Raw genomic sequence first — 27,710 nt, 5'->3', positions numbered from 1 at the left:
TAAGGGCCTATTTCGCCCACCATGATCCTACACATACCCACCAATTGTTAAATATCCAAGCAATAGAGAGGGGAGTTGAATCACTTGACAACTAACTTTTTTCTTAAATTCTTTCACAAATTCGGAATAACCAACAAAATTAATTAAAATAGATATAACATGAAAGCACATACACAAAACAAATCACACAATGAACACTGAATATGATGTGGAAAAACCAAGAAGGGAAAATCCATGGAGAATGTTAGTTCTCAATATATAGCACTAGTTAAGGTGATTTTTTACAAAAGGTGGCTCATTACCAAAATGCTCACTGCAAGAGAGAACACTACCCAAAAGAGGTCACTGTCGAAGGAAGAAGAAAGAAAAGAGAACCCACCACTATGACATAATCTACAATACCGAAACTACTTCTGGTGCCTCTCAACAACAACACAATTCACAAATCAACATCAATCATATTTTTCTTTTTCAGTCTTGCACATCTTCCATACTTATACTTCTTCAAATCATCATCTTATTTATACTATCTCCTGACAACATAATCTTCTAAGTTGGTGAAATTGAGATTTGAAATAGATCAGCACTAAACATTATAGTGGTGGAAAGGAATGAGAAGTAGAGCATACCACAATGCACTTCATTGGACAGATCAACATATTACATCTAGGTAAAAGTACAATACTATGTCACATTTCAAGCCAACTTATCAAGAAAAGTGAATTTAAGTTTTCCTAACTAAAAATTAATTTTAGTCAAACATATGGTCTATAAAGATTCATTATAGATAAGATAAGTTATATATGGACCACAACTTTTCCAATTGGAAGTGTCTACTAAATGTATATCTTATATCACTTTGGGTCTAATTACCAAAAAATAGATTTTTTTTTTTTAAATCATTGTTTCAACAACTCTGTTACACCCTATAACAATTTGTTGAAAATAGCCAAGATCAAGAGCACATTGAATAGCACAAAAGAGAGGCAAAATAGATAATAAATGGTATTATCAATATTATCAAAATGATCATTAAAAATTACATACAATGTAGATAAGCCTGCTTATAAAGGCAAGGCTAAGAGACAAGAGAGCACACACAGATGACATGCGACTCAATGAGATGCAAGGGTAGGTAAGGTTAGGTAGGAGAAATAGTAAAATATTCCACATGAGGTGGATCACCCATCGAAGGTGGAATTATCATCCCACAATAAGTGGATATGATAAAGTAACAACAATATCACACCATAAAAGGTGGAATTTCTCCTACATACACACTCCCAATGTATGCACATCCCTAAGTGTCTCATATGAAAACTATGATGTTATGTATTTACCTAAGTAAACTTAAGCAAGGTGTAATTATATCCTATATGAATAAATAATTACATCAACACCCCCCCTTAAGTGAAACTTAGGGGAATGCACTTAAGTCAAAAATGCAAGATGGGTCCCGACTACTAGGCCATGTTAGGTACCCATGGACAAATGCAAATGAAATCAAACCAATGCAAATAAATCTCTCACAAATGGAGAAAGGGAGAAAACAACATGGGAAAAAACTCCCCCCCAAAAGAGAGATGAATATATGTACAATAGAACTCTCAAAGAAGTATGTGAAGGACAAAACCCCATGTAAGGAAAAATCCCCCCCCCCCATAAGAGATAAGAAGAGAGACCAAGTAGCCCTCCTTCAATTAGAAATTTGCACCAATGGTAGAAGCTCAAATCTTAATGAAGAAACTGCTCCACAAATGTCGAACAATGTTCCTCCCATTGGGAAGAAACAAAACCAAAGGTGTGTCCATGAAGTCTCCCCAATCATGAAGGGAAGATGTAGGAAAAAAAATCAAGATGTGTGGAGTCTCTGAAAAACTGCTCAAGTGTCCCCATGTCGATGTTAAAAGTTGCAAGAGTTATCCCCAATGGCAATAGATCCTTTCCCAATAAAATTCATGTAAGTATGATTGCCCATTAAAATCGGTGGCATGTGGCAATGCTAAAATGAAGAGAAAATAGACTATAAATATGCCATATGATGAGAAGTCCCTTAATCTAGAAGTCATCTCCCTAAATCATGACTTGTAGTAGCACAAAAAGCTTGTCCTTTATGTGTCCAAGAAGTTTGATTCTTTCCCTTATCAATTTCCTTTTCTTTGGAGGATGAAAGAGAAGCTGAAGTAGACATTCTAGAAGGTAAACTAATTTTGTTCTTCTCAAGAAGATGCTTCAACTTGTTAATATCCTTCTTGTAACAATAGTGTTCTTCATGTCCTGACTTCTTGAAATATGCACAAAAATACTTCTCCTTAGATTATTTCCCCTTAGATGAGGAGGAGGATGTAGAATCACTTTGTTGTGGAGAGGGTGGTTGTGTTTTCTCTTGTTGTGGCTTTGACCTAGAGTGCTTCTACTTCTTGTTGGAGCCCTTTCCTTGATTCCCTTGATTAGTCACTAAATCCATGGACTTTGAAGACTTGAGAATCCCCATTTTTCTCAACTTATCCTACTCAAGAATCAACAATTATGTCAATGTAGCAAAAGATGGTGCTTGGTATGAACTTCTTGTCAATCTTTGAGTATGGAATCTAGAGGCAAAGACTGCATATTTTGATAGAATCTTGTGCACCAATTGAAAACCAATTGATCATCATCCATGTTTATACCAAAATCCATAATTTATGCTCTAAGCTCATTAGCTTTGGTTACATAATCCTCAATGTAATCAAAAATTTTGGGATCCAGACTAGAGAGTTGACTATAAAGCATGTACCTCTTAACCTTATCAACTTTTCCATACAAAGAAGCAAATTTTTCCCAAGCCTCTTTGACTATTTTACATTTTTAAATATGGAAAATAAGATCTTTTGAAACATATTTCCTTAAAGAACCAATAGCCATAGAGTTTATAACAAGACAATCTACTTGAGAATTAGAATCTTTAGGATCCACAGGTGTTGTTATTGTTTCATCAACATATTGTACTAAACATTTTTTCCATTAACTTGCTCCAAGCATCAATTTTCCAAGAAGCATAGTTATGTGCAATTAACAAAGGAATCCTAGGTGAATCCTTGATGAAAAAAAAGAGAACAAGATCAAAAGACAAGAGCACAAGAAAGACCCCCCAATTTCACTCAATCAAGAACACCCCTCACCCCCCCCAAAAAAAGAAAAAGATAATTTGGCACTTTATGTGTAGTGTGCATACAATGGACCACTTGCAATCAATGGAAAAGTGGACTTCTGATTGTGTTTTATAACTGCCACAATTAGGCTCTTATAGACTCAAATCAAAAATATAAATCATCTCCAAACAATTACAAGTACCATATAGGCCAAAAAATGACCAAATGTTTAAAGTACAATATCCACTCAAAATCACTTCATAATGATGGTAGATTATGAAATTAGAAAAAAAAATTAAGCACTTTAAAAAAAAATGACACCTAAAAAGGAGGTCGTATGAGCCCGAACGGAGCCTTTGAAGTTGCAAAAACAAGGATTGGATAGGTATAGTCACCAAAAACTGAAAATTGTGAAAAATAAGTCCACCAAAATCAAAAAATAGCACCACCAATGCGAAGAGAATGAAAATTAGCCCAAATAAAAAAAAAATGCATGCAAAAAGGAGCTAAATTGAGAAAGGTATGGCCCTCTGAAGTTTTCCTACAAAATCAAAAAGTTCATTAAAGAGGGGGTCAAAAATTTTCAAAAAATGGGTTGACGCAGTGCTGACGTCAATATTTCATGAGCTTAAATTTGATATTCGTCTGGTCATTGCCAAGCCATCATACCCCCTGCATAGGCATCCATACGATACGGTACTGATGACATGTCAAAAGTGTGGACTGTACAGTCGCTAACATGGCAGGCTATGTGGCTTGCCAACTGGGCAGGCCATATGACTGAGGTGGCACTGATTGGGTTGACGTGGCAGCTGACTGGGTTTCTTACTATTTCTCTCGTGCGCTAACGTGTCGCCTATGTGGATGTTTATTGGTCTGTTGAGCTAGCATTTTGTACATTGATGTGGCACAAACACAGGACTATTCATACGCCTATGTGGCAAGCTGACATGATTGACAATTGGGTGATGACTGTGTAGAAATAGATGACATGCCATAATGGCAGATCACCACGTGGTGTAGTGTCATGGTCATCTTTACACTATGTGGTGGAGTCTTTGTGTGTCGCATGGCGACAGACTCATAAAATTTGTGTGTCACATGGCATAGTGTTGGGGGTAGAACTACTGACAAGGTGGTGTGGTGGATGAGCAGTGGACCAAAACCTAAGCAGCAGGGGCCGACGAAAGTTGAGTAGTGGATTGGAAGTGAAACACAGGTCGAAGGTGAAAAGCTATCGATGGCATGAGGATATGGTGTCGCCTGCAGTACAAACTGCAGAGTATGGGTACAGTGGGGGTGGGGATAATCCCCCCCCCCCTACTAAAATATATATATATATTAATAAAATAACTTAGCCTTCTATACGATGTATTGAAACCAGGTGCCCTTTAGAATAGTAGGGACCTTAGAATAGTAGGGGGCCTCCCATAATATTAGCTTCCCATCCACCCCCATAGGGCCTACTACTATTATAAGATTTGTACCGTATATATCCGAATTGGGTAAAAAATTTCTCCAAGACCCAAAATTCACTTTTCACCAAATATAGGAAAATGTATACTCAAATTTATGGAAACATCCTCCCGGACGCAACGGTGAGGTCGAAATCACCATAGGACGCTCCCAAAATGTGCACCTCCCCAAATCCAAAATGTGAATGCTTAAAAAGCTCTCCAAAAATACTACTCAATGAAGCCCTAATGGCTCTGATACCATGTAAGAATTTGTCGAAAATAGTGAAGATCAAGAGCATATTGAATAGCACAAAAGAGAGGCAAAATAGAGAATAAAGGGTATTCATAATATTATCAAAATGATCATTAAAAATTACATACCATGTAGATGAGCTAGCTTATAAAGGCAAGGCTAAGAGACAAGAGATGAAATGTGTCTCAATGGGATGCAATAGTAGGTAAGGGTAGGTAGGAGAAATAGTGTAAAATATTCCACATGAGGTGGATCACCCACCGAAGGTGGAATTATCATCCCACAATAAGTGGATATGATAAAGTAACAACAATATCACACTATAAAAGGTGGAATTTCTCCTACATACACACTCCCAATGTATGCACATCCCTAAGTGTCTCATATGCAAACTACGATGTTATGCATTTACCTAAGTCAACTTAAATAAGGTGTAATTATATCCTATATGAATAAATAATTAAACCAACACACCCCATTTTGACATTACTATTTATTGTTATTTATTTTAGTTAAAATACTTTAATCCCGTGAATATGTTTTGAATATAAATGTATTTTTATTAGGAACCAATCGAATGAATATGCAATCAATATGATATTTGACATAAAATATATGATGAATACATATACCTATATTTTAATAATAGTTTACTACTATTGTGTTGTTCTACGTTGGATGCAAGAAATGAACAAGCCTCCAGAAGGGATGAAGAGTATCACTCGAGAGAGAAATTTGGTTCAGTAATCTTAATATATGTGACTTATTGAGCTATCACACACTCACAACCTAGTTGGTTAAGTTGAGTTAAATTAGTTGCGTAGTGGTAAGTTGCCTTCTCTTGAACTGGTTATGATTAGTGAAGTGTCGTACTAGTGTTTTGGTTTGAAAATCCTTGTTTGGAAGGTTGGATTGAATCTCTATGATAGGTGTTTATATGTGTGCTTCCATATTTATTTATCTATATATTAATGTGTGTGTGTGTGTGTGTGTTTTGGTTTAATACTTTATGTATTCGATATATAATATAAATATTAATATATGTAGATGTGTGTGTATTATATATATATATATATATATATATATATATATATATATATATATATATCGGCCTACATGTTCTTTTTCCCCATGTTGCAAATTGACTTGGTTTTTACCCCATTCACCTCAACCTCTACATGGAGGGAGGGAAGTAGTGAAGGGGAGGGGAACCCATCATGGAGGGTGGTGCACTGTACTCCTTAAGAGGGTGGTGAGGTGGTAAAACCATCACCTCTCCCTTTATTTCATAAAATGCATGTGTTGTTTGTAAAGTATGATACATACATTGACCCCCCCTTCCAATTTGTAAGGTGGTGAATATAATCGATCGATACCTTGGATAATATCAACCCATTCTACATTGATGTTAAAGCATAGGAAGACTTGGTCAATAGGAATATAGTAAATAGGATAGAAGTTTAAGCTAATTAGGTATGTGTAAGTTAATTATATTTGACTTAGTAAAGGATGATTCATAGTATTATATTGGTGGGATGTTATGTGTCGACCATAGAGTTAAAGAGTAGCCACATAGTCTTAGTGATGGAAATGAGTAAGAGAGTTGTGGCAATTCTGATAACTTAAATGTACCATTAAGTCTCACGATTTTATGTATAGATAGAGGAGAATATCTCACCTTTTGGGATATATCATCTCTCGCATTTTTCTCTCATCTCATCTCAAATTTTCATCTCCATAATCTCTTTCCATTTTCTTATTGTTCTTTGTTTCGTGGTTATTCATTGAGAGAAGAAAATAGTTCAAGAATTATGAGAGAATAGGCTAGTTGCTATTATTTAAGGCTTGGGAATCACTATGTTAGTGGATATGTTGTAAATCTAGCATCATTGGAGGAAGGAATTGGTATTGTGTGGTAGCTATAATCCATGCATTAGGATTCTACCTTTCTTTTATATTGATATGTTATATATAGATTATGATGTTGCATAGGCTCAATTCAAGCTATGATAGGAATTGTGTTACTTGGAGTACATGTATTCTTGAGTGATGGAAATTTTTAATCTTATGAATAGGTTCATGTATGTGATTGATGAGATAGAATTATGCTTTATTAAAGCAATTATTGGAATTGAGATATTTATAGGATATGCATTCTTGAGTTGATAGAAACTCAATAATCCTTATGATTAGATTTACATATATGTATGTAATATCTAAGATAGAGCTATGTTATTCTATGTATCTATAGTATGTAGGAATGATTTATTTGGTTAATCCTGGGGTCAGCATAATCCATGGATGGGATTAACCTAGATATTCTTTCTACTATTTAGCCTTATTGTAAAGGTATGGGAATAGAATTAATGGTCAGTTTACCAATAGAGAAATGAAGTGGGTGGACATACGACTCTCACTCAAAGTACTGGGTGATAAATTGTTTGGCCAAAGTAGTGTAGGTTGCCACTGTCTACATTGTTGGTTCATTGTGATCCAGGTTTACATACTATATAGGGAGCATCATACATGTAGGTTGAAGCCTATGTATGGTAGCTCTAGTTATGTAGGAAACAACACTATACACATAATTCTATATTATTATGAGGTTACCAAACCAAATTCTTTGTTGAATGGTCGGGCCGCTTCAGTTAGAAGAGGCATGAGGGACTATTAAGTCTTGGTTGGGTGGAAAAGGGCTTGAGTGATGATCTTCCTCATGTATTTGGAGGTCGATATTTGAGGATGTATGCCAGGAAGGATATCTAGACCATTTTGTATTACTTATGTTTCATTAAGATCAATAGAAGCTTTATTTGTATTCAAATATTCCTAAAGAAAATGGAAGTTTGAAAGGGATAATTTATATGCATTCATATGTTTATGAAGATGATATTGTATATGTTTCGTGATGAATGAAAATGAAAAGAGATTTATTTCAATTATGTATCTTGAATTGAAAAGGAAAAGAAAGTTTTTATTACTTGTATTTTGGTAGTACATTTCTTTCACTTGTGGGTTAAAACTTGGTAAATAGAAAGGGTAAAACTATTAGGAATTGAATGCAGAAAATATCAATTAAATGCAAATAAAGATTAAACGGAGGAATTAAAAATACAGAAATAATAACAGTAAAGAGACAATTTTTAACATGGTTCACCCAAAGTCGGGCTACATCCACCAAACATAGAGTCCAATATTATTATCTAGCAAATCGAACCAATTACAATCAACAATCCCTTGCAACTCAATACCGCTACAAAATGCTACAAAAACTCCACAAAAAACTCTAACCCTTAGCCATTTTATCAAGACTCATGTCGGTTACTACCCCCAAACCCCCGTTGAATAATTGGGGGGGAAACTGCGCTGATAAAAAGGGAAAATTTAACCTTCAAGTCTGATTAGGCTCCATATAACAACAAGAACAATGGGGATGTTACAAAAGCCTACTCTTATAAAAAAAAAAAAAATTAAATTTAAAAATACCCTTTTATAGATCTACAAGTGAATATTCCAAAATATATCTCTTTTAATATTTTAATTATTTTTTATATTTTATATTTTATTTTTATTAAAGGTAGGTCATCAGCACTTAAATATAAGATTGATTATCTTGATAAGAGAAAATATTAAAATTTATTTAAAATTTTTGAAAAAAAATATGATGCAGTAGAGAAAAGAATCTATGCCAAGATGATATAATTCCTTTCTAATTTGGATAAATAATTAATAAAAAAGGTGGCAGCAAATGGAAAGAGTTATATTTTAGTGCATGCAACTTTTCAAATTTATTGAAAAATACATATTAATAAAAAATAGTAAAAAATATATCCATGCAATAAAGTTTCAAGCTATAAATATACACAAAAAAATTGCAAAAAAAAAGGTAAAATTTATTAAATAAAGTGTGGTGGCTTGTGTAACTTCAATTTAAGCATTTTAATAGCAACTAAATTATAGTGTTTACTTTATACAAAACTATATTCAAATAATTTTTTAAATTTTTTAAAAAATTACAAACATAAAATACACAAAACAATATAAATTTTATTAGTTTACATCATTTCAAAATTCAAACATATATTTCACTTTCTATTGATTCAATTTAAAAAGTTGAATTAGCATTGACCATTTTCTTTATAAAAGTGTGACACATCTTTGTACTTTTACTCATCCATCACAAATACGAGACTCAAATCATGACTCATACACAGCACAAATGTCATTACATATTCTCCAATTTCATATCGATTCAAACCCAAAATAGCACTACCCAACTCAACAAAAATAGGAATGGAATTAAGATACTCATGAATACAATCGATCAATACCATATCTGATAAATAGAGAAATATGGATCACTATCATCACGATCACTATTCATATCAACTGTAGCATATCTTCTTAATCACCAAACATCATTGAATTATATCAACTATAGCACATCTTTTAGATCAACAACATAAGGAGCCAATCCTAAAACAATATGCTGACATAAATGACAACCATCAACATCACATTTTCAACACTTCTTCTATCATGCACACAACCAACCTAATCAACATTAATATAAGCCTTTAAAGATAAATCAATATCCTTCTTATACCACAAACCATAATCCAAAGTCCCTTTCAAAAATCTTAATATTCTTTTAACAACTTTGTCATGAGATTATTTAAGATTAGCTTGATATTTGGCAACCAAACACACTACATACATATTATCAAGTCTAGAAGCAATCAAGTATAGCATTCCTCTAATCATAGACCTATAGAGAGTTTGATAAACTCTTGAAGACTCATCAATCTTACTCAAATGAAAATTGATAACCATGGGGGTACTCAGTAGTTTGGAATTATTCAAACCAAATTCCCTTAACATTTCTTTAACATACTTAGCCTAGGAAATGAAGATATCATCATCTATTTAAGAAACTGGAAGTCCAAGAAAGAAAGATAACTAACCAATCATTGACATGTCAAATTCTTTTTGCATTTCTTCTTGCAAATTTATTACATACACCTCATCTTCGCCAAGGATAATCTCATCAAAATACACAACTAGTTTCAAAAACTTGTCTTCCTCAACCTTAAAGTAAATATTGCTATCTATTATACCTTTCTTGAAATTTTGTTGAAGTACCCATCCAACCTTCCATACCAAGCCCTAGAGAATTCCTTGAGACCATACAATTGGCTTTTTAATTTTTTGCACCATGTTTGGATCATCTTCCAACTGAAACCCATTAGACCGCTTTATATAGACTTCTTCCTCTAAATCTCCATTTAATAATGATGAGTTGACATCCATTTGATACAACTTAAATTTTTTATAAGATACAAATGCAAGATACATTCTAATTGCCTCCATCCTAGCCACTAGAGAAAAGTCTCCTCAAATGAATACTTTCCACTTCAGAATATCCTTTGCAAGCCAACCTATCTTTGTTCCTTATCATTTATCCTTCTTCATTTAAATTATTTTGAAATAACCACTATGTTCTTATAACATTCTTGTCTGCTAGTCTATGGACTTGTTCCCATCTCTAATTCTTTTCAATCTAATCAAGCGCTTCTTCCATTACCTTCAGCCATCCTTCGTCCTTACTAGCATCAAAAAAAAAATTGGGTTCTACCTTTAATAAAAGATACAAATTGACATACTCATTTTCCTTGGTAAGTCTTCTTCTAGTATGTGCACATTGATTCTTAACACCAATGATCTGATCTTCTAAATGGTTCTTTTGAACATACTTTGTTGGATTCTTAGGGACCTTCTTTGAATCCTTCTCCTTTGTTTCCTTTTCTTCCTTCTCTTCATCTTCTTATTCAACAATGCAGGGAGAATCTTTTGATCCATAATCCTAAAGTTCTTGGGTAGTCTAATTCCAATCTTCATCTAGTCTAACATTTGGTCTTTCAACCATCTTATTAAGTCTCTTTTTGTAGTATTTGTAAGCCTTTCTTCTCATTGAGTATCCAAGGAATATTCCTTCATCAATTTTTCATTCAAAATTTCTAAGATCTTCTTCATCTATTTTGATTAACATTTACTTTTGAATATTTTGAAATACTTGACACTAGTAGGTCTTCCATACCATATCTCATTAGGGGTCTTGTATTTTTTGACCCTTGCCTAAACTCTATTAAAAATATAGACAGAACTATGCACAACTTTTTTCCAATACACATCAAACAAATTAGGATCCTTCAACTTTTTCCTAGACATCTCTTCAACTATTATATTTTTTTTTCAACAACTGCATTCTACTAAGGGGTTGTAGGATCATACAGATGTCTCCTAATATCATGATCTCACAAAAAAAATCAAGCGTGTTTGATGTAAATTCACCTCTTCTATCAAACTTTAAGCTTTTGATATTAGCATCTATTTCATTCTTAACCATAGACTTGAAATCTGAAATCTTATCTATGGCTTCCAATTTTTAATTTAAAATGGTAACACATATCATTCTATAATAATCATCAACAAGAAACATAAATTACCTTTCAACATTTAGTCATGTTGTCCTAATAGGTTGGTATCAACTATGTCCTAATAGGTTGGTATCAACTATGAAGGTTTTGAAGTGTAATACTGCTTCTTCTTGAATCTTGTCTATGCCTACTTTCTCATCTAACTTTCCTTCCACAATGTGTTTGTAGTCCTGATAATCTTTGGCATATCTCTTACTACATGTGTAGGGATGATCTTCACCATGTTGTCAAAGTTGATGTCTCCCATCCTCTTGTGTAAATCCAACACTCACTGCCCTAATACATTAGACAACTACTTCCTTTAGCTTCCTTTAGATGATAAACATTTCCATCAATCCTTATTCCTTTTGCAATCAATCTTCCTAATCTACCTTTTTATATTTGCATAGCCCCTTTCATGAAATATAAGTTTGTACCCTTTTCTATGCATCTTACTAACACTAAAAAGATTATGTTTCAATTCCTACATAGATAACATCCTTTGTCTTCTTCTTTCTATCAATGGTAATGGTTCATTTTCCATAAATTTGAGGAAACTCTTCACCACCAAACTTAACTAATCCACCATTCCACTTTTTAATATTGATAAACTTTCTTATATCACCAATCATGTGATTAGAACACCCACTGTCAATCACCAAGCGTTTGGTTCTTCTTTTGTATGAAGCACGGTCCACACAATCAATGATTTTTCATTGTTTTCATCAGTAGGTAGGAAATTAAACTCCTTAAATTTTTCAACATTATCAACTTTCATATCCATAAAAAGTGTTTCATCGTCATAATCCCCATCTTCAGTTGAGTGACTACATTCTTTGGAATAAACACTTATTTTAGCCTTATCTCATATGTCTTCTCCTCACTATTTTTATTGTCTCCTCTTCTATTATTATCTTATTTGAAAGTACAATTAGATTCTTAATGACCAATTATTCCAGAACTGAAACATTTGAAGGGTAATTTACCTTTGTATTTATTGATGCCTTCAATTTTCTCATAAATTTTGCTTCTTCAACATCAAGTTCAACATCCTAATTAGAATCATCTTCGACTTTCTTACTATCTTTTAATGCAACTTCCTTCTTAGGTTTATCTAATTCAAATTCTCTAATATTAAAGGTAATGAGAGAACCATATAGTTGATTCATAGTTTATTTGTCCAAATTCTTGATTTCCTCAATAGTAGATACTTGTAAAGTATAAGATTTGGGAAGAGATATAAGTAACTTTTTCACTACTTCATCTTCATCTAACTTTCCACCAATACCTTTAATTCCATTTACAAATTATGTTGCCTAGTGTATATAGTTGTCAATACTTTCCTCTTTTGACATTCTTAGATTCTCAAATTTGTATTTGAAATTTTGCATCTTCATTTGTCATACTTGGTCATCTCAATCATAGATACTTCTAAGAATCTCCCAAAAATATTTATTAGACTTTATGTTCATCACCTTCATAGTTTCTTAATCTACCAAACCACTTATGCTTGCACTTATATCTTTTCCATTGTTCTAATGTAACCTAATCTCATCCAAAGTCATAAGAGGAGTGGAAGGAGCATTATAACCATCTACTATAGAGTTCTAGATTCCAAACCCCATAGAGATCAAATATGATTTCATTCTTAGTTTCCAAAAATTGTAGTTTGTACTATCAAACCTGGGTATCTTGCAAGATCCATCTTGTTCCATTCCAAACCTTCTTCGAGTAGTTTAGTTTCTTCTAGAGGAACTCAGCTCTGATACCAATTGTTAAACACACTCCAAGATTGAGAGCGGGGGTGAATCAATCTTGGTCAACCACTTAAACTTTATACCACAAATCAATGTCAACTTATCCTTAATCTTGTCAGCAATAATGTGAGATAAAACAATGGTCACCATGCACAATAGAATACCATATTTACATTGAAAATGCAAAAAGGAAAAAATATGGTGAGAGTTAACTCATAATAAATTTAATAATATTTATTTTAGGCACATTGCCAAGGAAGATCACTACTCCTAGAAGGACTTGCAGGCCGAGGTGCACTACCCTAGAGCAAGATACACAGGATTTGCAATATGATACTCATTTCCTCAAGGTGAGATATAAAGAAATTTCTAGGGAAACTGACTATCTCTGAGAAGGGTAAATAAATATATGAATCAAGATAAATAAGCATTCAGCAAACTGATTCCAATAATCTCCAAACATAAAGCTACCCTTGAATTTATGTCTCAAGAGAACAACTTCAAAGAATTTACCACACACCTTCTCTGTCTCAATTTCACATCACATACTTTGTAATTAATATGATCTTGTAAGAACTTTGATTGACACATTCACTCCTATTTAATCGTATATATATATATATATATCATCATCATCATCATCTTTATCACAAAATGTCAATTAGCTTGGCCAAAATAGGGGACAAGTATAACTCCTATCAAGTCAACCACCAAACATAATTTTGGTGAAAAAAGTCCAATCCAAGATATAGAGAAGACCTAAATCATAATTTTACAACTTTCTAAGTAGTCCCAAACATCACACAGACTACCAGACATCCTCCAAAGTCAAAAATAAGGTAATGTGTAGATAAATCATGTAGCACATAACCAATCGGCCCAAAAACATATCTTCCAAATAAATTAGTTTAATATGGATACTCACAAACCAAAGTTGGACCCAAATACCTCCTAACACTATCTCTAATGTTGGGAAAGACACCCAAGGATACATCACAAGAGAACAAATTCTATTGGCCAAACTAGATCACTTACCTTAAACAACTAACATCAAACAAAATGTGGCATAAAAAAAAATCATCTAGTATCATGTGGAGCACACAACCTGATGTTCCTTGGACACCCAATAATATTCCTAAATACTTATTTCTCATTTTCACGTCAAAAACATGTTTGCATGATACAAAACACTTCATTACGGAAGGCTAGAAGACACAAAACATCATTAGGTACACTTGGAGAGTACTTTAGTACTTCAAACTTGATCTAAGACACAATACAAATAATACTAGTCTATCCTCAAAAATACCATACTGAAAACATCAATACAAAGAAATACAAAGATTTTTTTGGAGCAATCCTAATAGACAACCAAACTATCAACAAACTACAATTACCAACCACATTAGCTACAACACCAAGGATATGAAAAGATAGGAGTGCAACATCCACAAAGAATACATATTTTTTTCAAATCCATAAGACCACGTGTATCATAAAATGTGGAGCATTCATCTAGACTATCTTCAACATGCATTCTTGCAATTACTTATTCCATCAATCTTCCAAAGACCAGAATATCCAAAAAACATCATAAACCATCATCTTGTAGCCTATACAATAACTTCCAATTCCTATCCACTTTATTTCCATGCTTGTAATCCTCATCTTAATACATCTAAATATAATATCATCATCATGCTTCTAATCCTAATCTTAATATTCCTTATCTCAATGCATCTAATCCCCATCTTAATATTCCTCATCTCAAAACATCTAATCGCCATCTTAATATCCCTCGTCTTAATATGATATGATCATCATTATACTATCTATGCCAACAAGTATATTCTTGACACCATCATCAGATTCAATGCATCATACTGAGTGTAGACATCAAACACAAAGAATGTGGATATCCACAACATAGAGCATCTACAACCAACATCTATCTAAAAACAATCTCCCATAAACTAAAAATCATCATACCAGACATAATCGATGACACCACACAAGATGTAAGTTGACATTAATGACAAAAATTCCAACTTAAGGGTGGTCAACCATCATATTCATAAGTACTAATTTAGATTATTTTATCCTCCTTATAAAGGACAAATTTATTAATGAAAATCGACCAATATTTTATCTTTCATAGAATTTGTCTTCATATAATTTATAGATTTGTGAACTTTATCTTCAGTCAACTTAAAATGATATGATCTTTCAAATGAAATTTTTTATGTCCTTTTTCCTTTATGCAATATCCTTATTTGACTGTAATGTGGTGAAAATTGTTTCATTCTTTTTCCATCAATGGCAATTAATAATCTCGCCTTTGACATCAATGACAATATGTCCAAACATTCACTGAGAGAATTATAATATTTTAAGATACTCCTACTAACTCACACTTAATATTTCCCCTTCTATTGTGGACTCATTTGATATTTATGATTTAATGATTATTCATAATATATTCTTTGTCTAGGGTCTTTTTCCTTTTCTTCTAGTTTTAATAGTGAAGATAGTGATGGGAATTCACCCTCTTTAGGATTACTGTAGTAATTGATATTTTATCATTTAACCCACCAAAATCTTACCCTCTCTAGGATATAAAGATACTTGATAATGTAGGTACTTTGTTAATGAATCCGACAAATGTTATATATACATGGTCAAATCATTAGAATGAGCCATGTGATTTATTTTTATCTTCCTCTAATCCATGAACACTTCAAGAGGCATCAAGCATACCTGAGTGGGATAATATCATTCATGAGAAATATGATTCTTAATAAAAAAAGATCATACATTGTAATTTACATCTCTTCCTAAGAGAATAAAGGTGATATAATGCAGGTGGATATATTAGATGAATTTTATCATAGATGGGTCAATTGATGAGTACAAGGCCTATTTGGTCACCAAATAATTTTCACAAGTCATTGGCATTGAGTACACATAGACCTTTGCACCCATTACTAAAATGACTTCAATATAGCTTACTATTGTCAAAATGGAACCACCAAGGTCAATGCTACACCCTCAATGATGGTTGAATATACTACACCATTGATCAATATTACATTGTATTGTCAACATGTGTTCTAAGTCTCAGGTATTTAACTCACACCAACCCTAACACACCATATATAGTTGACATGGTCTTAAGATTTATGAAAACCCTCATGAGCAACACTAGAAAACAACTAAGAGGATCCTTCAAAATCCTTAAAGATATTATTTTGAGATTCATTACAAAGTTGTTACAAAAGTTAATTTGGTTGGCTATGTAGATTAAGATTAGACTAGTGATATTGAAAGGTTTAATTCTAGTTCAAATTATAGTTTCTCTTTATGTTTCATTCTTATTAATTTGTCTCAAAATAAGAAAAAATTTATTCCTTTGTCATATAATAAGTAGAGATTAAGGGATCCCTAGTGCAACTACTAAGGTTATTTGACTTAAAGAGATTCTCATTGAGTTTGATATCTTATTCAGACAGCCCATATTCATCTATTGTGGCAGTTAGAGCACCATATGGATTGAAAACATATAGAGATTCACATGTAACATATTTGGGAGTTCATTCACAAAAAATCACTAACTTAGTCTTTTACCAATCTTCACAAGTTGTTGAAATTATCACAAAATATTTTGCAAATAAAAATTTAATTCATCTATGAGCTCTACTTGTGGTGTGGTCTACTTTAGCTAAATCACCCTCTTTAAGGGGGGTCTTCTAATCCTCTTCTTTATCTTTCCTCTTCTTTTGGGGGGGTTTTCTTCACACTAGGTTTTCTCCCTTTCTTGACTTTATAAGAGATTGCATTGTTCTTGGGTACCTTATTAGGCCTAGTTTCCCATACCTAGTTTATTTATATCCACCTATGATATGTTTAAAGGGGAATGTTTGTATGGAACATTCCATGGTGTATCATCTCAAGGATTTTTTATTTTTTAGGAGATAATATTTCTTAGATGTATTTGTTTTTGTTTCTCTTGCAAGGATTCGCATTGGACACTTTTCAAGGTGATGGATAATTCTCCTTGCACTATAAATATATAAATCTATGATGAGTTAATGCAACAATGATTTTTTTCATTTTTCTATATTTTCATTTTTTGTGTTACATAATTTTGTTTTAATAACTTGTAGGCTATGTGACAATCAATCTCTCATGACCTAACTAGTGCCATTATTCTACTAGTAATATATTGGTTCTAACACTATTAGTCAAAATAAACACAAACAATGCAAATGTGGTTTCTATTGTTCTATTCAATTGTAAACATTATAAATAAATGTGAAACTTGATAACTTGTATGTCAAAGTATTGTATTTAAGGGAAACCCATAATTCATCTAAAAGCATGTACAATAGACATTCTAAATATAGGGAACATTAACTAAAGCATCATAGTTGCAAAGAATCTAAATTACATTATTATCTTACATCAAAATTCTAGACATCAAATTTTTTCTTGTTGTCATTGATAGTTGGAATTAAACTATTGAATTGATAGTAAGGGTTTGAGAAAAGAACATTTCATTCCTAGAAATCTCTTGAACAATATATTTTAACATAATCCCTTTTTATATGCAAGTTCCTGACATGAAGGAAAATAAATTTCTAACATCAAATTCAACATAATTTGGATTAAGATAGAAGGTTCATATTAATATACACAAAAATTATGTTCGCAAGAATAAAACTAAAGTAAATTATCAAAGTTCAAATGTTTTATCTCTGAGGCATTCATTTGATTATTTCTAAAGAATCAAGATTATTTTATAAACCAATTGACAACACTAGTCATATAAAATCTTCAACAAGTAATTTAAATTAAATATCATGCATTTATTTATTTAAGTGAAAACATTTAGTTTAAAATCAATCCTAACTCATAAATCTAAGATTATTGTTTTAATTAACTAATCTTTTACTTCAATTTAATTTTTTTTTAAAAAAATTTATCTTAAATGAAGTTTTTTTAATGCTTGCTAACTTTGTGCTATTTAGTAGACTAAAATCTTATCCTCCCTATTTAAGGGAACTAAAAAAATATGATATAGTATAATCCTCATTACAGGTGCTCTACCTGACAAAATTATTAAGAATTACAATATTTTATAGTATTATTGAACTTGATTGAAATGCGTAGAGTATCAAGAATTATATTATTCTATAGTATTAAGTGAAAATACAAAGTGTGAGCCACTAAACATTAGATGGGTTTTTTAGCACAGAGGTACTACCTAGGATGATTAAGGTAATTGTAATGTCAAAAAGAAATTTAATTTCTCCCTTATATAATAAACTGCAATAATAATCTTGATTATTTAACCTCTAATCACTTAAAAAATATGAAGTAATAAAGAGAACAAAAATTATATGCTTTTTACAATAAGGTAAATTATCATGAAGAATTTTTTTTTGACTAATTGAACTTTTCTTTTCCTTGAAGTAATGTAATTTATGCATTTATTCAACACAAATATACTAAGTAATTTAACCATTCATCAAAATATATAAAATAAGAATTAATTAGCTTACATGATAAGTTACAAGAATTTTTCCTAGATAAAAATTCTTTGAACATAATAATAATAACTTGTTGTCATTAACTACAAAGACAAATTAAAAATATATATATCAAAAATATTTCCAAACTAGTTCATGATGTTTATAGAACTTACTTTGATAATTGTCTTCCCTTGAATAAGAAAGTAATGCAAATACCCTACCTAGCAAATAGAACATGCATTTGGATTCTCATCACTTAAGATATATATGTCTTCACAATGGTTGCAACTTCCCCCAAGGTTGCAGCTTCCCCCAATCACCAATGTCTGAGTATAATTTCTTTGTTCTTCTGGTATTCCTTGCATATATATGTTTATATCTTGTTCTTGACCCATGTTTGTGCATTCCATATGATGTGTTTGACCCATGTTTGTGAAATCCATTTTATCCTCCTTTTTAGAACCATTTTTACCGCCTTTTGAATCCTTTTTATCCTCCTTTTGAGAACCATTTTTACCCTCCTTTGAATTCTTGCTATCCTCCTTTGAAGAAGACTTTTTATCTTCCTTTTTAGAACCATTTTTAGCTTCTTTTGAATCCTTTTTTTCTTCCTTTGGAGAAGGCTTTTTATCCTCCTTTTTAGAACCATTTTTACTATCTTTTGAATCCTTTTTTTCTTCCTTTGGAGAAGGCTTTTTATCCTCCTTTTTAGGACCATTTTTACTATCTTTTGAATCCTTTTTATCCTCCTTTGGAGAAGGAATTTTATCCTCCTTTTTAGAACCATTTTTACTCTCTTTTGAATCTTTTTTATCCTCCATTATCACAACCTTTTTATTCTCTTGGACATGAGGACTCACACTCACTAGCTTTACCCATCCAACCCTTCTGAGTTCCATTGTCAAGCATGCAGGATCTGCATCTCCAATAACTGTAACCTTTCTCTCCTTAATGTCAATGGTCACTGACTCAACACCTTACAAAAATATCAAAAGATTTATTAGATAGGAGAAAAAATGTACAAAATAGATATTATTTATGATCATTGTAATAATTTCTATTTCATTCTTACTTATTTAACCTTGTAAGAATAAAGATAGATGTATTATTTAATAATTCATTTACAATTCAATTGCTCAATTTTTTGTACAATGACTATGAAGACCTTTTTGAAATAGGATGAAATTTTATGGTTTTTGTGTGGACATGATAGAATTTGGGGACTTTTAAGATATAGTTCTTATGAATAATAGGAGTCAATTTGAAGAAAAATATCTTTTAATCACTTCTAAACAATAAGAAATGTATGTCAATTATTCTTATGAGGTGTTGACGAAGTCTTTTTTACTTGGAAATAAGAAAATGTTAAATTAGAGTGTTTATGATAAAGATTATGTGTAAATTTTTCAAAAATAGTTTGGATCACACTTTATGATCTATTCTTTCATTTTTCTAATGATAGATCATTGAGTGTGATCTGAAATGTCAATTAAAAATTAAACATAAATTTTTAAAAAATATTTTATTTTAACATCATCAACCATAGAAATTAGTCGATTTTACAAATGATGTATCTTGGATGATTGTTCAATGAAGGAAGAGAGGTTTTCCTAAATCTGTTTTAAAGTTCCATTTTTGGGTTAAGGGTGCGAGGATGGCTAGAAAGACGTCAGTCACTATTCAAATTCTAAATGTTGTTTATTTGTGATTTGACTCTTTTAGTGGGATTGTTGTTGTGAGGTAGCTTGATTGTATTTTTGTTGTTGACTGACTTTTGTATTGATTAATGTGTTATAAAGTGTTCTATAACCCCTTCAAAACTTTGTTTTACCCATATAATAAAAAGTTGTAGAAATTGATCTATAAAAAAACTATTAATATAATTCCTTTTCTAAAATTAGACAAGACACTTCTACCTAAATTTGATTTGACATAAAGATGAGAAGATTTTAGATTGGATTTATGAAATGTTTCTATCAATCATGATGCTTGTTTGTTGTTGCAATGTTGCAATTGTACCTCAACTACCCTATCTTTCGCACTGCTCTTTGTTCAATCTCATACTTATCTAAATCATATTTATAGAAAAATTTGGACCCTTTGGAAAAACTAATTTCTCAATATAATATAAAAAAATAAAAAATAAATTGAAATTAAATACCAAAGAAGAAGATAAAACTAATATTCAATCTGTAAAACCTCACCCAAAAACATAGATCGGTCAGCTTTTTGTGTAGATATTACCTCATTAACTAGTCTCTCCTCAAGTATAAATGAAAAGAACTATTGAAAGTAAAATAAAACCCTCAAGCAATCTAATATGATCTACAACTTAATCTGTAAAGTGAATCTAACTAAAAACTTCGGAAATCTAATAATCTGTCTCCCAATCCCATCGTTTCTTAATGAGAAAACTAACAATACAGAAATGTTTTAATATGTAAATACTTTTGTACCTTCAACGTTAGAAATTGCTTCATATGCCTCTCTCCTGCATTTCTCGCAGTTAATTTCTGCATTCAACACAATTTTCTGCAAACCAAAAGAAATAAAAAATCATTGTCATCAAGTAATCTCTGCATGGAATTCATCCCATATAATAAAAAATCTGCAATGCTTGCATACCCACCTTCATCTGTGCCTTTGAGCTATCTCACAAAAAGCTACTGAAAGGAAAATAAAAAACAATTTAGATTGCCAAGCAAGAACAATATTTATAAGTTTAAAATTAGGGTTGTAGTGACAAACAATGAAAATAGTTGTAAACAATATATTCTCCTGTCACAGATTCAACTTTAAAGGCAGCTACAGAACTGCCGTTCACAAATCCATCATGAAAACATGTGAATCGATAAACAGTTTCTTTGGATTTCAAAAGCCAAATATGATTACACTCAGTGCGCCATTAAAGAAAAAGCTATGTACACTCGAGGACTGCTTTTATTTCTCTTGATCGCCAAGCAAAACTTTAGTGTTTTGTACTACACATCATTATCATAACTCAGTCTTTTGTTTTTGTGACTGTTGACAATGGAGTGGGAGTGGTTACACAGGACCCCGCTTAATGAATAGAGTATACAAACAACGATGCACTGGTCCCGCCGATTCTGAATACACTGCATGTGAGATCGCAAAAGTGTTTTTGTGCTCTTTTAGTTGCACCTAACTACAATCCGTGGGGAGTTACTTTTGATTTGTTGGGTGTTTCTTATTATTAGTATATATGTACATTAGTATATATGTACATGTACATGTACATGTACATATACATATACATATACATATGTATAATATGTATATATATGTATGTATATACATATATATGTATATACATACATATATACATATATACATATACATATAGATGCATATATATGTATATATACATATATACATATACATATACATCTAGATGCATATATATGTATATACATGTATACATATATACATATACATACATATATGTACATACATGTATGTATATATGTATGTAGTATGTATACATACATGTATGTATATATATATATATATATATATATATATATATATATATATATATATATATATATATATATATATATATATATATATTTATTTATTTTGAAACAAGGTGAGTGAAAAAAGTTATAGTTCATTTGTTATGTAAAATTAAGTTGTAAATAATATATTTAAATATAACAAACAAAAATGCAAATAATGAAGTCACTTAGCAATATGAGTTATGAAATCAATAGTAGGAAAAGGATGTAGTTCACAATCATCTAGTGTTCCATAGTTATTAGGAAATTCTTAGTTATCTAGAATAGGGTCACACTTCCATCATTAGTTTATTTCTCATCATGGTGCTAAGTTCTATGACTAAACTTATCTTATTAATAGTTGTCAATTTTCTTCTTTTGGATTTGTCACTCTATAGGAAATCTTTGTTGTGAAAAGTGAAAAATGAAAAATCCCTAAGGATGGGGGTTGATGACTATTGATAAAAATGGTTTCAAAAGAATCAACTAAAAGCATTTGCATGACATAAGAATTTGGGATCAAACTAAAGCCTATAGAATAGAAAGGATAATGGGCCACTATATGTAGTCATAGGTTTTTTCAAAATTAGATTTGGTGAAGATGCCTTGTTGTTGAGAATGTCTAACCCAATTCATTCCTTCTTACACAAAATGTTGTTGAGAATATGCCTAGAGATTAAATGAAACTAGGTTTCTTTGCTCAAGTGACTATAGGGGGAATATGATACAACCTGAAAGCAAGAATCTTGGCAATAATCTTTTTAGAAACATTGAGCAACTTAATTAATCTCTAATTTCATATGTCCTCTAGGTGTCAAACCTTTGTTTGAATTTAAAACATTTCCTTTATCAATAAGGAATTAAAATTGTTGTAAACAATACTCTTGCATATTAGATTCTACAAGAAGCAAGAACTGAGCTAGGATTTGCTATCATTCATAGATTAGACACGACTTCAATAAGAAAATGACCAAAGATCAAAATATTGTAGTGGAGATAAAATTTGAATTGACAGAACAATAGAGACAATGTAAGAAGATTTGAGAATACTCTTGATACTCTCAGTGCGATATCATTTAACTAGTAAAGGTGAGAGGAGATTGTTGTATATATGTAATGAAAAGAGGGTATATACATCTAAGAGGTGCATTAACTCCTATTACCCATAAAAGGTAGAAATTGTTATCTACTTGGTAAATGCCAAAACATGTGGCATAACCTCCTCGGGTGAAGATCGAAAATAATGTACTAGAGGTGGCATATAAATTGAAAAGATGGTGAAAGCCCCAACTATGCAATAACCTACTCAAGTACAAATAGAATAGTGGTTATGAGATGTGGCACAACAAGCCAAAAAAGGGTGTGTCACTCGACTACCCATGTGTCGTAGAGACTAACACATGTAACTAATGTATTTTTTCATGTAACCTCATATTAAAAACTCCTAATAAACCTAATAACACTTGAATAATATGTTTACAAAAAAAGAAATAACCCCTAACATAAGGAAAATAAAAATGTAATGTAACACCCCCCTTATACACAGCTTAGGTGGGTGAAAAGATGGGTCCCAAAAACTGACGTCATTTTAGGTATGCATATACATAAAGATCCCCCCAAAAGAAAAAGGCCTTCACAAAAGTTATATCCCTTCTAGAGAGAGAGGGGGGGGATAAGAACACCCTCCTAAAGTAGACACTTGTTCCACTCCTAATGGAATTGAGTGAAACCAACTATCAAAAGGATTCCATCTTGCTTTACCAAGCTTGAAGAGCTTATTTGAGGTCATCAAGAGACTTTTAAAAATCTTGAACAAACTCTTGTAGTTGCTCCATATAGATTTCTTCTTAAAGGTCACCACTAAGAAAGGAATTATTCACATCCATCTATAGAAATTCCAAATGATGGTTGCAATTATAGCAAGGAAAATTTGGATGGAATGCATATTAAAATTTGGTGAAAAAGTCTCAAAGTATTCAATCTCAAGAACTTAGGATAGTCATTTGACTACCAAGTGAGATTTATACTTATCAACTAACCCATTAGCTACAAATTTTATCTAATAGATCCACCTAAATCAAAAAAGTTTTCTTTCCTAGGAAGAGGGACAAGATAGAATGTGTGATTCATTTCCCAAAAATTGAAATTTTCTTACATTGTAGCATCCCATTTAAGAATATCTAAGGCTTCTAAAAATCACTAGGAATCAAAAGCTAAAGCAATGAAGAGATGTGGAGCTTGCTAAAACTATGACCTTGTTACTTCTAGTATCTAACACATCACCAACCTAATCACTTATTGGATCAAATGTTATGTGATCTCAAAGAGGTGTTGAGATTGGAGAATATGGAGGTGAAAGGCCCCACCTTGTGAACAACTAGTGTGACTTTAATTACATAGGTTCATCCCATAAAATCAATGATTAGATAGAGTAACTAAGTGATTGCATAATAGAGGGTATCATTGGTCACCTTAGTTAACCCTATGAGAAGTATATATATCCCTCTCTCTAGACCTCTCCAAAATTCCATGATGTGAATTCATTTAAGTAGCAAAGGATGTTAAAATTTATCTTATTAACAATTTCAACAATTGATGCATCTCAATTCAAGCTTTAAAAAATAATGTTGTTACCTTATTGGAATGATTACAAATGTAATAATTTCTTTAAATATCTTAGTAAATGAAAGGTAAATTATTGCATGATATCAAAAATAGAACAATGATTATCTGGTTAAGTTTATAAATAATGAAAAATAATTAAGTTAGTTTTGATTCATGAAACATCATTGCAATGAACAATTGAAGTAATCTAGAAAAATGAGATTATATTAAATACAGATATAATCAATAGGTTGTTATTGTGTTTATATTTTCTAAGGTGGATGATTAGTTGTACAAGATGGACCAAGATTGTTGATACCTTTTGAAAAAATATATAGGATGGATTGAATATCACAATCAGGTGCATGAAAGTAACCTTAACCAATCATAGGGTAAATTTAATTCAACGGGTTAATTTCACTGAGGATTTTTTTCCCCTTAAAGGTAAGCCAATTTTTGTTATATTACATGAGATAATAGCAAGGGGAATTAGCTACAACTATATTATAAGTATATTTTCTAGCAAATTATGTGATTTACTAAATCATTGTGAAATTTTAACGTAGTAAATTGTATCCCTTTACAATTTCACTTTCTATTTTGGCCCCTACTTAAGTGTTCTTTCTTCTACATCATTTTAAGCCTATTTGAGCCCTATACTACCCTATAATTTAATTATTAATCTTACAATTTAACTATTATCGAATACTTAAATTAGGACCAGATCTAACATCAAAATATTGGCACTTATGTTTTCCTTTTCGAGGCCCTATCTTGAAGAGACCTGGGCACCCAACACATACCCTGACAAAATTTCCCAAAATTGCTACCATTGCTAATTTCATCCTTCACAATTTGAAATCTAGTCTCAATTTTGTTGTACTTGACCATTTATTTTATATTTTTATCAAAAATAACTTATGGTCCCTATATAAAGTACATCTTCTATCATTGATAAGGGCTAAGTAATTCTAATATATTTTAAGAGCTATATTAAAGTATGATTTCATGTTGATTATATTTTTATTTTTATTTTACTGCATGAACATTTACAAGAGTTTCCTAAAGAGAATTGCATCACCACCCTTTCTTAAAATTAATAAGATAGTTTCATACTTAACATATAATCATTTCATTTTAGCATTCTCATAATTGTTTAGCCTCTATCCTTAAAGGGATAAGTTGTCTTTCACATCACCCATGGTTATTTTGGAGGCGGAAACACAAACATGGGGTTTAACTTAAGAAAGTCCCTATAAAATACAGCCATTATTTCCTATTTTCATGTGTTCAAGTTCAAATTTGATAGCAAAAAGTGTTACACATAAGTAGAGTAGACAACAATTACTAGACCCTAAATTTGAATAGGCAAGACCACCAATACTAGGGTGCCCAACACACTATTCTGACACTTTTTAGTTAGATATATGGGAGATAGACCTATATGAGGTCTCCTAACTACATTTTTGATCCACTATGTCAATTTGGACACCACTAGGACTAGGGCACCCAACACACCAGACTGGTACTTTCAAGCTCAATTTATTGTCATAGGTTCTTTATATTTCCTCTTTCTAGATCTAAGCTATTGTATTGGTTTTTTAAATTGTAACTTAGTTTCATTTCTTCAAGTCATCATTTTTTATCATTTAACCTAGTCCATTTATACACAATTTAGAATCTCTAATCTATTACAGAAACAACAACATAATTCCAATGCCCAGATCTCCTTTTAAGAATAAATTTATTCCTATTTGTGCTCCAATGATATGCTATTAAGATTTTAGATCTTATTTTGCATCCATAGGCCTAAGATCTCACTTCCATACATATCATTTTGGTGAACCCAACATGTCTTACATTTTGCATAACTGTTGATTTTAAATTATAGGTCTAATTTATTTACATATATTTTTAATTTAGATGCAATAATTTTTAAACCTATTGTTTATGTACTTTCATTGGTTAATTAACCAAACATTGCACATTTATATTTCATAGTGCTTAATTAATATAACATCATTGTTATCTCATATCAAACTTAATTGGTTAGTTAGTTACATATTTTATATTTTAGAAAGAAAAAATGTTTCCTTGAATATCTCATTGTGTGCTTAGTTGGTCAAATTGGTTTCTTAGATATTCTTATGTCACTCTATCCCTCTCCTAACCATGAGAACATTTTGATGCAATATTTTGCTATGTTTAATACTTCCATTAATAACACATTATTACCTTCTATCCATCCCAATGCTCTCCCTTCTAAAAATGAAGCCTTGATGAACTATTCTTATCTCTCTCCCAAAGATTCTCTAATTTATGAGGATATTATGATGCAAGAAGTGGATATTAGTAAAACTTCTCTCAATGATATCTCTTGAAGATGAAGTATTAAATAATTATGATGATTCTTCTCCCAAAACTTACCTCCCCAAATAGAATATCTTGGTGCAAGAGTATCATGCTTTAGACATTGACAATCCAAATCTTAACACATTAATGGGCGTAGATGTGTATTACTCTCCTAGAGACTACCTTATCAATAAATTTCATTGAAACATAACGTCATACGCTTACTTAATGACGTGCTTCCTAATATTATATTAAGCAGAGAAGAGACAATGAAATATGAAAATAGTTGTGACGCTCATAACAATAATCTAATGAAAGAGGAATCCCTTACTAGAAATACCTCCCACTTGGACATAAATGATACTAATAAATATGTAAATACTTCCACAAGGATAAATCAGTATTAACCTACTCATCCTTTTACTTATTATAAATATGCTTACACAACTAATTTTAATGAGGTTTATGATGAAATTCCTTCCCCATTAGAGTTGCATACACATTACAATGTTGCTTTTGAAATATTTTTTAAATAAGGATAATGGACATGGTCTTGGACATATGGAATAATGAATTAACATCCCTATAGATTCCACACCTCATTAGCATAGATAAGGCATAAGATTTTGTA

The 27,710-nt window shown here is 31.5% G+C and overlaps 1 protein-coding gene across 1 annotated transcript; it reads right to left on the bottom strand.

Moving 5' to 3' along the window:
• Positions 1–18,702: 18,702 nt before the first annotated feature.
• Positions 18,703–21,480, bottom strand: LOC131035161 (uncharacterized). Its single transcript, XM_057966806.2, has 3 exons — positions 21,235–21,480; positions 21,062–21,137; positions 18,703–19,581 (listed from the first exon to the last, which is right to left on the bottom strand). Exons 1-3 carry the CDS (start codon positions 21,238–21,240, stop codon positions 18,827–18,829), a joined length of 837 nt encoding a protein of 278 aa, XP_057822789.1. The 5' UTR covers positions 21,241–21,480; the 3' UTR covers positions 18,703–18,826.
• Between the last annotated feature and the right edge of the window lie 6,230 nt (positions 21,481–27,710).

This window comes from Cryptomeria japonica, chromosome 11, assembly GCF_030272615.1.
Source record: "Cryptomeria japonica chromosome 11, Sugi_1.0, whole genome shotgun sequence".
Classification (NCBI taxonomy): domain Eukaryota; kingdom Viridiplantae; phylum Streptophyta; class Pinopsida; order Cupressales; family Cupressaceae; genus Cryptomeria; species Cryptomeria japonica.
The sequence above is the reverse complement of the archived record's forward strand: the minus strand, read 5'-3'. Positions and strand labels throughout refer to the sequence as shown.

Excerpts from the sequence above, each read along its gene's own strand:
- LOC131035161 (XM_057966806.2), bottom strand. Across the intron at positions 19,582-21,061 it reads AGCAATTTCTAACGTTGAAG|GTGTTGAGTCAGTGACCATT; the intron begins GTACAAAAGTAT and ends TATTTTTGTAAG.